General features: G+C 33.4%; 1 protein-coding gene across 3 annotated transcripts in view; it reads left to right on the top strand.

The window, feature by feature from the left end:
- Positions 1 to 15,347, top strand: part of LOC120860724 (CUB and sushi domain-containing protein 3) — a 1,429,922-nt gene that overhangs the window by 1,289,483 nt on the left and 125,092 nt on the right. For all 3 annotated transcript variants that reach the window (XM_040236474.1, XM_040236473.1, XM_040236472.1), the window contains 4 exons: positions 952 to 1,070; positions 2,160 to 2,229; positions 9,165 to 9,281; positions 12,965 to 13,174. In XM_040236474.1, coding sequence (XP_040092408.1) covers positions 952 to 1,070; positions 2,160 to 2,229; positions 9,165 to 9,281; positions 12,965 to 13,174 — 516 coding nt within the window. The remainder of the gene's footprint in view (positions 1 to 951; positions 1,071 to 2,159; positions 2,230 to 9,164; positions 9,282 to 12,964; positions 13,175 to 15,347) is intronic.

Genomic DNA, 15,347 nt, shown 5'->3' with positions numbered 1-15,347 from the left:
ACATGGATTGACCTAGAGATTATCATACTAAGTGAAGTAAGTCAGAAAAAGACAAATACTGGATGGCACCACTTATATGTAAAACCTAAAATATGACACAAATGAACTTATCTATGAAACAGACTCAGACATGGATAACAGACTTGTAGTTGTCAAGAGAGAGGGAGGGTAGGGTGGACAGAGTAGCAATTTGAGGTTTGTAGATGTAAACTATTTTATAAAAAATGGATAAACAATAAGATCCTGATGTATAGCACAGAGAACTATATTCAATATCCTGTGATAAACCATACTGGAAAATAATATAAAAAAGTGTATATATATATATATATAATATATATATAATATCTGAATCACTTTGCTATACAGCATAAATTAGCACAACATTGTAAGTCAAATATACTTCAATAAAAAATGCTAAACTAAATGAAACATTTTAGAAAAACATTTTACTTTTAGTATGCTTTTATTTTTTATACTGAAAAGTAAGTTGTTAATATAAAAATAATGGAAGTGTTTTGAATTATCATCTCCATTTCAGAAAAAGGTATCAAGTGATATGGACAAGATAGCAAATATTTTTTTAGTCATTTTACTTAGAATGTTTTACAAATATAACTCCATTTTATTATCACAGTAAATTATTATTTTTATTTAGCAAGTTTCTTTTTAGGAATTTTTACTTGTGTCATAGAAGATGTTTAGGCTAAGAATTAAAGAAGAGTTTAGGTATAATCACACAGCTAATTAATGGTTGGTGCCATGAAAATTCAAATAGTTCTATGGTGTAGTTACAAAGCACATTGCTGTAACCATATACAGTTAAATATTCAAAGAATATCCTTAATGTCTCAGTGTAAATCTAGTTTTAATGACATCAATATTCGATTTTGGTAATTTAGGCATGATTTAAGCATTTGAAAGTTACATTTTACTGCTAATTATTCTTAGCTATTGGTTTGGATTCCTGTCCTGAACCACAGACTCCTAGCAGTGGGATTAAAATTGGAGACAGATACATGGTTGGTGATGTAGTATCCTTTCAGTGTGATCAAGGCTATTCTCTTCAGGTAGGTCTATTTTAAAATTTTAGCTTTGAATTTCATTACCCTTTCAGAATATTTTAGCAAATTAATGATTAATAATATAGAAGTTATAAAACAATACTTATCTCAGGCTGCATAATTTAACATTATTAAATCAAAAGGTATTCAATATGTCAATGAGGTATTTGTGAGAGAAATTGCTGGAATGGACTAAATTGTTTTGTTTGCAAGTAATCAAAGATGATTTTGAAATCAAAATAAATGTTTCTTTTTCTCTCTGTACACATAAGATGTAAAAATTGAACTCCTAGATTTTCAGAATTTCCAAATAAAAATGAAAGTGCTACTTAAAGCATTAAATAAAGCTTCCATGATAATAAATCCCCCAGAGTCATAAAAAAATGACCACAAATAAGTTTTGCTAAAACTATAGAGTTACAATGTAAATTATCAATTTATGTGTTTATATTAATCTTTTGCAAGTTTTTTAAAGGGTCTGAATTTATGGCCTCATAAAAAATCTCCCTAAAGCATAGACCTATTAAGAAATTAAGGAAAAAAAATGAGACAGAAACTATTTCACAAGTTAAATCAATAAATTCTTTAGAGGAAATAAAATTAAAAATGAATGATTTATAGTCTTTAAACTTTTATCCCAAATTATTAGTCTCAGTAGAACATTAAGTTTTTCTAGACTCTATATAAATTTAATATACCTTAGTTGACTTTTCATATTTTTATAAAAGAATTTTATAATCATTTTTATCTATCTCACCTTGAATATTACAGCACTTTATTGTAAACCACTATATATATGGCCATTTCCCTTGTGTAATTATTGCAGTACCTTAGTAGAACGTGTTTTGGTAGAACAATGTTAAAACAATTTTAATGTGATATAGAGTCTTAATTTTTCTACCAAAATCTTATTTTTTTTACATTTTAACACAAGTATATGTAATTACCTTCCTTGTTTTAAGTCACACTAAGATTTTCGATAGTATTGAAAATATTACAATGCAATATATTGTTTTCATAAGTATCATTCACTATCCTGTGTTATATTTAGACTTTTAAAAATGTTTACTGAACTGCTCTGTCTTGTTTATATAGGGCCATTCTCATATTACATGCATGCCTGGACCTGTAAGAAGATGGAATTATCCAATCCCAATTTGTTTGGGTGAGTTAAAGAACTATAAATTATTTATTAGATATTTTAAAGATACACCTTGTATATGTTGTTTTCAAACATAAAGTTTGCTTTTTGCAGGTTTTATGAAAATTATATTCCCAGATAAATGTTTCAATTTTTTTTTTAAATTTTGAAGTTTTACATTTTTTGGTCCCAAAGTAATTATCAATGTATGGCTTAAAACTACAAATTGAGAAACGGTATTAGGTTTTCTGATTCCCAGAGAGTTTTCTCAGTATAATATTGTAGAACTACTCATATCATAGATCAGGAAAACAAGTAAATATTCTATTTCTTACTCTCGAGCCAAAATAGGTAAGAAAGCTAGAGTCTACCAAAGGGAGCATGACACCCCATGAGATGTATGATGTATCAAAAGAACACTTGAAACTTTGAAATTTGAACCCAAATATTTACCCTGATTTAATGCAGCTTCCAGTTATTTCTATCCACCTTAATTTTTTTTGTTTTTAAGATTCTGGTGTCTGTATGCTACCATTAATATTCTGGGCTCTATAGAGTATGAAAAGAAAATGTGAGTTATGATTTCCATCATTAAAACATGATTTGTAGAAATAAATGAAATGAAATAGGAGAGGGATTTAGTGTTTAATGCCATTGACTACCTGATGGAATTTAAGAAAGATGAGAATGGTGGTGACTGAAGTCATTGGGAAATATAGTCAGTCAATAAAATTTACAAAGGGTATTGAATGGCAGATGTAATTAAATGAATGAAGAAGATTACCCTTTCTGAGTAGGAAAAAAATAAAAGAATTGGTGTGACCTAAATACCTACCAATTTACACTGAACAAACCTGTAATATATTAGTTTCCTTGGGCTAGTGTAACAAAATGCTATAGACTAAATGACTTCAACGACAGAAATTTATTTTGTCACATTCTAGAAGCTACAAGTTCAAGGTCCAGGTGGTGGCAGGGTTGTATTTTTGGAGTACTTCTTTCCTTGACTTGTAGAAGATGATCTTCTCCCTGCATCTTGACATGGCCTTTTTACTGTGAGGGAGCTCCCCGATAGTACACCGGTACTATTAGATTAGAGCTCCCTACCCTCATGACTTTATTTAACTTTAACTATCTCCTTAAAAGAGATATCACTTATCTCCAAATGCAGTCACATTTGGGAGTTAGGGCTTTAACATGTGAATATTAGGAGGACACAATTCAGTCTGTGATGCCTATGTGCCATATGCACAATTTTTGTTAGAGAGTACTGGAAATTAATGTTTGAGTAAAGATGTCTTTTATTGACAATAATAAAAGCATTCAGACTTTAGATTGGATGACAATTTTGGAAGGGTTTATTTCTTTAGGTATTATAAATAATTTATGCATGTAATACCAGTTACAAATTGCAATATACATATAGTAACTATTACAAAAAATTATATATATACAGATAATGTCATTTATGTAAGTGTTATGAATATGGGATATGTATATATCCAATTAAGTATAAAATTGAGATGATAAAGATAAAAATAATATATATATATTTTGCTGATATGAAAGCAGAGAGTTTTGGTCTTTTATTCATTACTGTCCTTTACTGCCAAGAACAGTTAGTATCTTAAGTACATATCCAATAAATATTGTTTAGTGAACAAATTAAAGTTTTGGGATTCTACAGTATGTATAGGTTTTATAATGTCTTTCTTGACATTCACTTAGAAATATTTTCTCCATCATAGCATGTTTCCAAAAATTTTATTTTTTAAATGGCTTTATAGCACATCAGTTCAGTTCAGTTCAGTTCAGTCGCTCAGTTGTGTCTGACTCTTTGCAACCCTGTGAATCGGAGCACACCAGGCCTCCCTGTCCATCACCAATTCCCAGAGTTCACTCAGACTCACGTCCATCGAGTCAGTGATGCCATCCAGCCATCTCATCCTCTGTCATCCCCTTCTTCTCCTGTCCCCAATCCCTCCCAGCATCAGAGTCTTTTCCAATGAGTCAACCCTTCTCATGAGGTGGCCAAAGTACTGGAGTTTCAGCTTTAGCATCATTCCTTCCAAAGAAATCCCAGGGCTGATCTCCTTCAGAATGGATTGGTTGGATCTCCTTGCAGTCCAAGGGACTCTCAAGAGTCTTCTCCGACACCACAGTTCAAGGCATCAATTCTTTGGCGCTCAGCCTTCCTCACAGTCCAACTCTCACATCCATACATGACTACTGGAAAAACCATAGCTTTGACTAGACGGACTTTAGTCAGCAAAGTAATGTCTCTGCTTTTGAATATATTATCTAGGTTGGTCATAACTTTTCTTCCAAGGGGTAAGTGTCCATAGCATAGTCTAATTTGTATAGTTATTCTCTTTTGTTAGCTTAGTTTTTTGTCTTTTTGATATACGTTTATACACCTTTAGTTCATATTTATACATTTATACACATTTCTTTTAAAGTGTTCTTCACATGCCTTCTTGCAGATATCTTATTGTTTACTTAGGATCTTACATGAGTAGATTAATTTTGTTATTGAATAACTATTTAAAAATTCTACAAATATCATCAAATTGCTTTAGAAAGTTGTATCAATTTAAATATCACTCAGTTATGATATGATAATTTCCATTTTGCTGTATTAGTAGCTTCGGTTATTACTCTTAACAAATTGCTTAGTTTTTAGGTAAATATTGTGTTTTGATTAAATTTATATTCCATTGAATATTGTTAACAAGGAAAGTATTAGATGGAAGTGATATTTCAATAAAATTAAACTAGAAATTTTAAATTTATATAGGCTAAATTTGTATGAAACTGTATTAAATACTGATCATATTTTGATGTGCAATGTATCTACATTTTAATTTCAGCTAAGGTGCAATAGCTTTGCATGGCAAGTATATTATTCTGTTTGCTTGGAATAGTAATAGGCCCATTATAAGAACGAAATGAGAGAACACATTAAAATATTTAACACCAAACCTGAAATACACAGGGTGTCCACAGTGGTATTATAATGAGAAATGTGCAACAACTTAAGGGTCCAATAATGGGAAAAGGGGAAGTGAACATTATAATGGAATATTTAATAACATGAACAAAGTTTACAATATGTAGTCAAATATAAAAAGGCTTAAAGTGATTCTCAGTATCATCCTGTTTTCTTTATATATGTAGTGTATAAACACACATGCATGAATGTATGCTTTTCTACAGAGAAATAAAGAATTATAAAAGTAAACAGGTTATCTATAGGTAGTGGAATTCCAGAGCACTGTTATTTATTTTCTACTCAATTTTTATATTTTATAAATTTTGGACGGTAAACTTATACCATATTTGACAAAATGTTAGAATTGATATCATGGCTATATTTTAAGGAGAAACTGAAGGCAAGAGGCTGATTCAGAGAATGCCTTAAAACTGTAGTCATCAGGCCTCAAGGTTACAATCTCATAAACTGAAAAATAAACAGTCTGCCAGATATTGTGGTAGAAGAAAGGAAAAATCACTTGAGATTTCTACGTAATAGAGATAAATCTGAAGGAATAATCAAAGATGATTTTATCTTGGAAGACTATGCTGTTGTTGTGTCCTTAAGAGAAAAGCATATAATAGGGTCAAAAGAGTCTCCTATGAAACGGCTGGTGAAGAACAGTGTTGTCATTAAGGCCTAGGTGTGCATGAGCTTGCAGAGTCACTGAGAAAATAGGCAGGGGTGTGGACCTGAAGGCAGATGCAGTGTTTGTATTCTTCTTGTTTTCATGGTTTGTTACTATTTTTCTTTCTCTTTCACTATCTGTTTTTTTGTATTCTTTCCTTCTTCCTTCTCTGATTTTGAGATTTACACTCTAGCAATGTGGGCAATGCAGAGGACAGGATTTTGAGATCATTTCTAAAGAGATGGAAAGTAGCAGAATTAGAGGGACAGGGAGTAGCTCAAACACTTGAGACTGTGAAGGCAAGAAAGCAAAAGAGAGTCCTTATGTTCTTTCACTTAAAATTCAGAATAAAGCAAAACAAATATACAATCGCATTCTTTCCAGGAACTTTAAAAGTACTTTTGATTGGCCAAAATATTGTCTCTATAATTTCCAATTATTGGATTGTGTAATAAATATATGTAGATAATCAAATTTTAGGAAAATTAATTGGTAAACATTAATGGTTTATATATGTTGAAAACTGTTCTGCTTTAAAGATGGATGAGCTGAGATTTGAGAAGGATGGAAAATATACAGGTGTATTACACAGTATAATTACAACTTTTAAAGAAAGGTTGACATGCAGATTAACTACAAGGTTATATGCCGGGGGCCAGGGTGAGGAACTCCGCCCATGGCAAAGGTTATGAGGAAGGAGGCTTGGCATACGCAAAGGCGTAATCAAGCCTCAGGAAACCCCCTGTTCCCGAGCATCTACCCCAAAACCAGAGTCTGTTTTATGCTCTCCCCCATAACCGTTTCTCTCAGAAAAGGAGTAAATGTGCAGCTCCAAGGCAATAAAAATTCCTGGGCGTGACAAGAGTGTTTCAGCTTACGACTCCTCTGAATGTTATCTAGCCCACCTGTATAGGTTCGTCTGGCCACATGTTTGTTTACAGCCTCCCAACCTGAGAGGCATGAGATGTTTTAGACTTACTAAAGGCAAATTCTTTTGGGGAGTTAGAAATTATTAGTATAGTGGGTTGGTTAGGAATTATATTGGTGAAGGGTTTTTCATTTGTTGTGCCAATAATTGCTAATTCCCTACCCTGGGTGTGACAAGGGTGTGTCAGGTCAAACCTCTCTGCTGACAGACTAGCTTGTGTGACAGGATTATCCATACTCCTGCCACTAGCACATGATTGTTTACTACCTCTCAACCATAAACAGCACAGAGAGTTTTGGAGTATTTTGAGAGTCTTAATTAGCATAGGGCTTTTCTCATTGTTGAGTCAATGATTGCCACCAGGCCTCCATATCCTTAGGCACCTGGGAATATATTAATCAATGTATTTGGACTATAGAAAAGGAAATATAGTAGTTTTTAAGGTTAGCAATACTAGACTTTTTGAGTTAATGAATTTTCTCTTTTGTAATAGATCACTGTACTTTATTATAAATCCCTGTGTCCTTGCCATGTAAATATGTAACTTTATCACTATCTTAAGACTAGATAGATCTTAAGGGGAGCATTGGTGAAAGGATTTTCATTTGTTGGGCTGATGTTTGCTGCTAAATCTCCATATTCCCTGCCATTATAATGAATATAACTAGCATATAGGAGAAATAAGTATTAACCTTTAAGATTAATCCTGTTAACCTTGGGTTAAATAAATTCCTTTCTTGATTGTAACTCACTACACCCTCACCCTATAGGAATGTAACTTTATTTGGAGGGTGGTGCCTGGTTTAAGAAAAAATACCCTTGGAAAAAATAAGTTTTTTGGTTATCAGAAAGAAAGGATCATAAAATGTCAGCAGGTCTCACTCATGGCCAGAAGATAATGTAATATCCCTAAGACCTTTTTTTATACATTTATGTGAAGCACCTGATTTTGATAAAGGTCAGGACTGCTGACCCCCGAGTGACTCTGTATTCATCCCTATGTGTAACAAAAGGTATATAAGCAAACCCAAAGTAAAGGAATCGGATCAGTTTCTGGAAAGACTGATTTCCCCATGTCGCTTCTTTCTTGCTCCCATTTCTCTGGCTGAATTCTCATCTAGATTCAGCCTCCTTTTCTCGACTAATTCTCCTACTACACTATCCATTTCTAATCTCTCTATATATCTGTAATTAAATATATATTTTTCCAAGGACGCCGACGCTGTCCCCACCTTCGAATTCCCTGGATCCACCGGGGCTGGACCCCGGCAGTTATATATATCCCCTTAGTAAAATCTGCTTGATACATAATTTATTCAGCTCACATAGCTAAAGATAGCTATCAAACTAGCTACCAATATCACATAGAACATTGATAAACTTTCTACTGAATTTGCCTTTATGATCTATAAGCTGAAGTTTGAATATATCTATTTGTTGCTGTTCATAATAATGAATGAAGTTGCAGGTACTTGTACAGGTAACTTTCTAACCTGATGTGCAATCATGAAACCTGATTCTTCAACCAACAACTGAGATGTGTACTTTAGTCCTTCTGTGACAAAAGGATAAAAATGTACACTAAGAGGAAAGAATTAGCTTCTAGACTGCAGTTCTCTTATTACATGTTAAATAATTCTATATAATCATGTAAAATTAAAACGGGTAATTATCTGTTCTTATAGTTTATGGTTAGCTCATCTATAATAAATCAGAATAATAGGGACGCTAAAAAAGTATAAATTTATCCCAAAATTCTCAAATATGAGGGCATCTTTTTACTTATGTTATACTCTCCTATTTTTTATCTAGATTATTTTAGGATAAAGTGAGGCCATATCTTACAGTCCGTGAATCCCTTGCATATTATGAATAGAAACCAGTATTTTACTTAAAAACCTGTAGCCTCCTCACAAAAATAGGAAAACAGGAAGACTGGGAAATGAAACTCTCCTCACCACAATACTTAGAATGAGTGTTGATGGCTTGATTTTATTCTAAATTGTATCATCTTTTGAATGAATCAAAACATTTCTAGATGTACTTTGGATCAGAAAGGTACTGCTCACTATGGAAAAGGATCTGTGCTTCTTGTTTGATTGTATTCACTGCACATGAACTACTCTGTTCAGTAATTGATTTAGCTTGTATTTACAGCTGAGGAAAGAAATACATTATCCTTTTATGTATTTTACAAAGTGCCTTCCCAATTGATTATATTTGAATACTGGTATGTGGTGAATTAGATTGAAAATATTCAAATTTGTATCAGTTTTAACTCAGAAACTTGATTCATACTCAAAATGATTTCAGTCTCTTTTTAATACAAAAAGTACTTTGGCTTAAGTGGGACCTCAATTCTCTTGCAGCTCAGTGTGGTGGTGCAATGTCAGATTTCAGTGGTGTGATCCTCAGCCCTGGGTTTCCTGGAAACTACCCCAGCAGTTTAGATTGCACGTGGACAATAAAGCTGCCCATAGGTTTTGGTATGTATATTAAAAACACATGAAAGAGTTTTTTATATTATTAATTCATCCTTTAGAAAATATCAAAGTGCAATAAGAGCTTAATGAAATATTCACAAATTATAGTTTACTTTGTGATTACATGTGCTTCACTTGGAGTTCTTGGATAATTGAAAGAATATGGGCATTTTTAAATTTCATAGGTAGTTGATAAATAGATAAACCATGATATTTTCCAGACAATATGTATGAATATAGCCTGACTTAGATGTGTGTAGTAGTGATAAATGCAACATGATTTTCATGTATTTTGTTTTTGTAACTCTCTTCTGCTTATTGTAGCCAAGTAGTACATAGAAAAATTATTTTCTGGTAATCTATTGAATGTAATATTCATTGTAAATAAATAAGTTTCATACATTTTAAAAGTAGTACAGTTTTTCTACTGTAAGATTTAAATACCCATGTTGATGTAATAATACCTTTCTAATTCTAATAATTCCCAGTGTTCATATATATAATACATTTAATAATAAATTATTTCCCTCTTGTATCACTAACATATTCTCTTGCAGCTACTTCATATCCCACTAGTCTATAAATGCATAAATAGCAGTGTTAGATTGGGGATAGATTTATTCATTAAATCACAGTAGAATAACATGTAGATACTCCTTGAAATACAAACCTAGTATATTTAGAGTTAAGATATTCTGTATTATCTCACTTATTGAGAGTGAAAGTGAAAGTCGCTCAGTCATGTCAGATAGTTTGTGACCCCATGGACTATACCAACCATGGAATTCTCCAGGCCGGAATACTGGAGTCGGTAAACTTTCCCTTCTCCAGCAGATCTTCCCAACCCAGGGATCAAGCCCAGGTCTCCCACATTGCAGGCAGATTCTTTACCAGCTGAGCCACAAGAGAACCCCAAGAATGCTGGAGTGGGTAGCCTATCTATTCACCAGCAGATCTTCCCAACCTAGGAATTGAACCGGGGTCTCCTGCATTGCAGGCAGATTCTTTACCAAATGAGCTATCACAGAAGCCCAACTCACTTCTTAGATGCTTCATTTACCCAATGGTTTTCCAGGTCGCGCTGGTGGTAAGGAACCTGTCTGTCCATGCTGGAGATGTGAGATGTGTGGGTTTGATCCCTGGGTTGGAAAGATCCCCTCGAGGAAGGCATGACAACCCACTCCAGTATTCTTGGCTGGAGAATCCCATGCACAGAGGAGTCAGGTGGGCTATGGTCCATAGAGTCGCAAAGAGTCAGATACAACTGACTGCATGCTGCATGCATGCATTTACCCAAAAGCATCAATAGCCTCAGAATAGTAATTCATTAAGAACGTTTTACATAAATTAATAGAAACTGATAGTTTTGGAACTCTATACTGAGTATGTACATATCATACTCCAGGTATTTTGCTAAGTGCTGGGGATAGATGCATGGTAAAACAGACTATGCACTTTTCCCAGTTGAGTTACAGTTATGATGAGGAGACAGATAGTCAGATATGCAATTGCAGTGAAGTAAATTAAAGAGTACAGGATTAAGCTTAGTACAGACATCCAACCTAGTCCAGGAAATGCAAAAAAAGGTTTGCCAGAGGAAGTGATGCCTGAACTGTAGCTTTAAATGTAAGTAAGCCCAGAAAAGAGGGTCAGGCTGTGTGGAATACAAAAGAAATTGTAGGTAAACAGAATGACATATGGAAAAATGCAGATAACAAAGCTAAAGAAATTCAACAAACTTGTGCACTATGTGACTGGTTTGAAGTTTGGGGAGAATAGTAGGTCACTGAGAGAAGAATGCTGCAGAACTTTCTAATGATAATTATTTTAGCTCCAACATAGGAACACCCTTTAACTTGAAGTCATAGCCAAATTCTATAACTTTTGATGAAAGTGAATAGATGAATACTTGATTTGAAACAGTATGTTTATTCTTATATCTTTTACTAGCTACTTAAGAGGGCTCATCCCATGTTGCTTATGGAGATAAGTGAATTATTTTAAAATAAATTATTAGATATATTTGCAGTAGTATCATATCATCATAGTTCTTGTTAATGCTTCATTTATTTTAAAAATTGTTTATTAAAACTTAAAAAGTATATGCATCTCTTTCTCTGTTTTAGAAATAAAAACAGGAGACTGTTTCTGATTTGATTACGTTTAAGTTTTCCACTGTTTTCTTTGATATTGGTTACCTCAATATTGGTTCTAATGTATTTGACAAATAATTTATAAACATTAAAATAAAATTGAATACATATAAAGTTAAAGAAATATTTTTCTCATGTCTATGTAAATATTATTGATAATATAATGTGTGAAAAGATTACTGTGGGGAAATTTTTAGAAAAATACGTACTTCTTGTAGCTTCACATATTAAGATAATCATGTTCAAACTTCTAAGAAGATTTTCTGTTTATCCAGAATGAATTTAATATTTTAAAGCATATTTTCAGTATTTCCCAAATTTATTTGTTCATAGAATTCTTTTTCCATGTATCAGAGGATTTGCATATAACTGTTTCCAGGAACAAAATATGATTTGACTTGAAAGCCTCACTAGTTATTAAGGACAACAGCTCAAGAGCCAGAGTATCTGACTTGTAATTTCAGCTCTTTTAGGATATTATGTAAAGCTTAGAATAATATTGAGCTTCCCTGTGCCTCAGTTTCCTCATTTTCACAAGTAATCATGAGCATGAAATGTTAGCATATAAAAAACTTAAAATAGTGCCTTGTGAAAGGAAAACACAAAAAATATCAGATTTTATTACTAACAAGTTGAAGAATGGTAGTTGTGAAAACAAAACGTAAAATTCAATAAAAATTGAATATTAATTGAATTAGGGGAACATACCTCTTTAAGGTCACCAACTCAATGGACATGAGTTTGAGCAAACTCTGAAAGATGGTGAAGAACAGGGAAACCTGGCATGCTGCCATCCATGGGGTCACAGAGAGTCCGACATGACTGAGTGACTGAACAACAACCTCAATGAGACTTTTATTTTTTCTACCCCAAAGGCATTTCACTATCCCATATTTTAGCTATGTTTATAAAGAAATTATTTTGTAATATAGCAAATAACAATGACCCCTAGATTTTATCACAAATATAATATAACATTTGGCATTATCTTCTGACAAGAAAATACTAAAACAGCATAATGAAAATTACATGCCTCAAAATGATATTTTGAAGAAGTTGATTTATCCCCTGTATGTGACTAATTTCTAACACAGTCGTGAAATCTGATTATGTTAATATATAAAACTTTGCGATCGTATTTTGCCCTCAAATTGGCCTTTTACAAAATAAAAATTATTGAGTGGCTTTTCATCTTTAAGAGTTGATTGATCTAATTTTAAATGGTATTAAAGAGCAAGAAAGCTACTTTCTTGATTAGTTTTGCTATGGTGACAAGTAGTAAAATGAGATTTTCCCATGTGACAAATTGTGGGCATTTGAGAGCAGTATTCTATTACTTTGAACTATAGCAAAGCTAATTGTTCTGAGCAGACAGCAAACCCATGGCCCAGATCTTGACAGTATGCCTCTCAACCTAAATGGAAATATATCTTAACAAATTAATGTGAGTGTGTGTGTTTGTGTATATGTATATGCATGCACTTAATTTGGTAAAAAATAAATAAGTAGCATAATGTTTGTTTTCTTCCTTAGGTGTCCATCTGCAGTTTGTAAATTTTTCTACAGAAACCATACATGATTATTTGGAAGTAAGAAGTGGATCCTCAGAAACTAGTACTGTTATTGGGCGACTTAGTGGTCCTCAAATACCATCTTCCCTGTTTAGCACAACCCATGAAACCAGCTTGTATTTTCACAGTGACTATTCACAAAACAAACAAGGGTTCCACATTGTATACCAAGGTGAGCGGAATAATACAAAATGAGAAATTATTTAGCCTCTAGACAGCTATTAGCAATCTAACTCTTAAGTATTTCCTAAGTTGTGTTTTAGAAAGAAAAAAGGAGCCTAACCAAGACAAGCTTCAGTTAGGAAGAGTTTTAAATAATGCAATTTTCAGGCAACCAAATGTGGGGAAATTATGTATTTTTGAGGCCTTATAAATACTAACCATGAAAAAAGTATTTAATTCATTTTAATACACAATAAAATAAAACAAATCAAGGCCAGGCAGTCAGACAGGACATGGGGAAATGTAAGATTGAGTCTTTGCTTTCATATCAAAATGAGTATATTGAAAAGATATTTTGTGGTGCTCATCTACTATATGCAAAGTTATTCTTTTACTTTATAATGAAAGAATAACATAACATTCATTGATATCATTCTACTGCTTTGAGAATATGAAATAAATAAATACTTTGTCAGTCATATTATATTAGGCCTATTTCCAATATAAGTCTGCTGCATGACCTTGAGCATGAATTTCATCCCTTTAGAATATAAAGCTTAGACTCTGGAAGACCTAAGCTTAAATGTGGATTCTCTGTGTTAGGTCTTTTGTGATGTAGGGCATAAGTTCATTTTTTCATTTTCATGATAGAGTTAGTAAGAGTACATCTCAGATAAGCTGTTTTGAACTTTGTGATGAAATGATTGTAAAATATTTACCATGTTGGTGCTCAGAGGTTAAAGCATCTGCCTGCAATGCAGGAGACCTGGGTTCAATCCCTGGGTCAGGAAGATCCCCTGGAGAAGGAAATGGCAACCCACTCCAGTATTCTTGCCTGGAGAATCCCATGGACAGCAGAGCCTCATGGACAGCAGAGCCTGGTGGGCTAAAGTCCATGGGGTTGCAAAGAGTTGGACAAGACTGAGCGACCTCACTTTCACTTTGTATATCATTAGTAATTATTTAGTGTAGTTTTTGTTTTGGTGTTTTCTGTTTTCGCTTTTTACTGTCAATTCAGATCTTAAAAGTCTGAGATTTAAAAGTAAATATTTAAGTTATAATATTTATTCAAACAATGCAGTTCCAGTGATTGTAATATTCAATCAAAAGTAACAAACTTTAATTATATCACTGCCTTAATTATTAAAGGATTTAATGATCATATGATTTTTTAAAAATTTAATTCAAGTTTTTCCTGATTTCTAGTTGATTCACAAGCAGTTGATACTTTTGGATATGAGCTCCACCAGAGCAGAGATCTTTGTGTTGTTCATTGATGTGTCTCAAGTGCCTAGAAGAGTAAGAGCACAATAAATATTTGCTGTATATACCTGAAAAGAAATTTAAGAGTAGTTAAATTTTGACTGTGTGGATCACAATAAACTGTGGAAAATTCTGAAAGAGATGAGAATACCAGGCCACCTGACCTGCCCCTTGAGAAACCTGAATGCAGGTCAGGAAGCAACAGTTAGAACTTGACATGGAACAACAGACTGGTTCCAAAAAGGAAAAGGAGTACGTCAAGGTTGTATATTGTCACCCTGCTTATTTAACTTATACGCAGAGTACATCATGAGAAATGCTGAGCTGAATGAAGCACAAGCTGGAATCAAGATTGCCGGGAGAAATATCAATAACCTCAGATATGCAGATGACACCACCCTTATGGCAGAAAGTGAAGAAGAACTAAAGAGCCTCTTGATGAAAGTAAAAGAGAAGAATGAAAAAGTTGGCTTAAAACTCAGTGTTCAGAAAATTTAAGCTCATGGCATCGGGTCCCATCACTTCATGGCAAATAGATGGGGAAACAGTGGAAACAGTGTCAGACTTTATTTTGGGGGACTCCAAAATCACTGCAGATGGTGACTGCAGCCATGAAATTGAAAGATGCATATTCCTTGGAAGGAAAGTTATGCCCAATCTAGATAGCATATAAAAAAGCAGAGACATTGCTTTGCCAGCAAGGGTCTGTCTAGTCAAGAGTATGGTTTTTCCAGGAATCATGTACAGATGTGAGAGTTGGACTATAAAGAAATCTGAGTGCTGAAGAATTGATGCTTTTGAACTGTGGTGTTGGAGAAGACTCTTGAGAGTCCCTTGGACTGCAAGGAGATCCAACCAGTCCATCCTAAAGGAGATCAGTCCTGAGTGTTCATTGGAAGGACTGATGCTGAAGCTGAAAC

The sequence above is a fragment of the Oryx dammah genome, unplaced genomic scaffold, assembly GCF_014754425.2.
Source record: "Oryx dammah isolate SB20612 unplaced genomic scaffold, SCBI_Odam_1.1 HiC_scaffold_11164, whole genome shotgun sequence".
Taxonomy (NCBI): domain Eukaryota; kingdom Metazoa; phylum Chordata; class Mammalia; order Artiodactyla; family Bovidae; genus Oryx; species Oryx dammah.
This window is presented reverse-complemented; position numbering and strand designations above follow the sequence as displayed.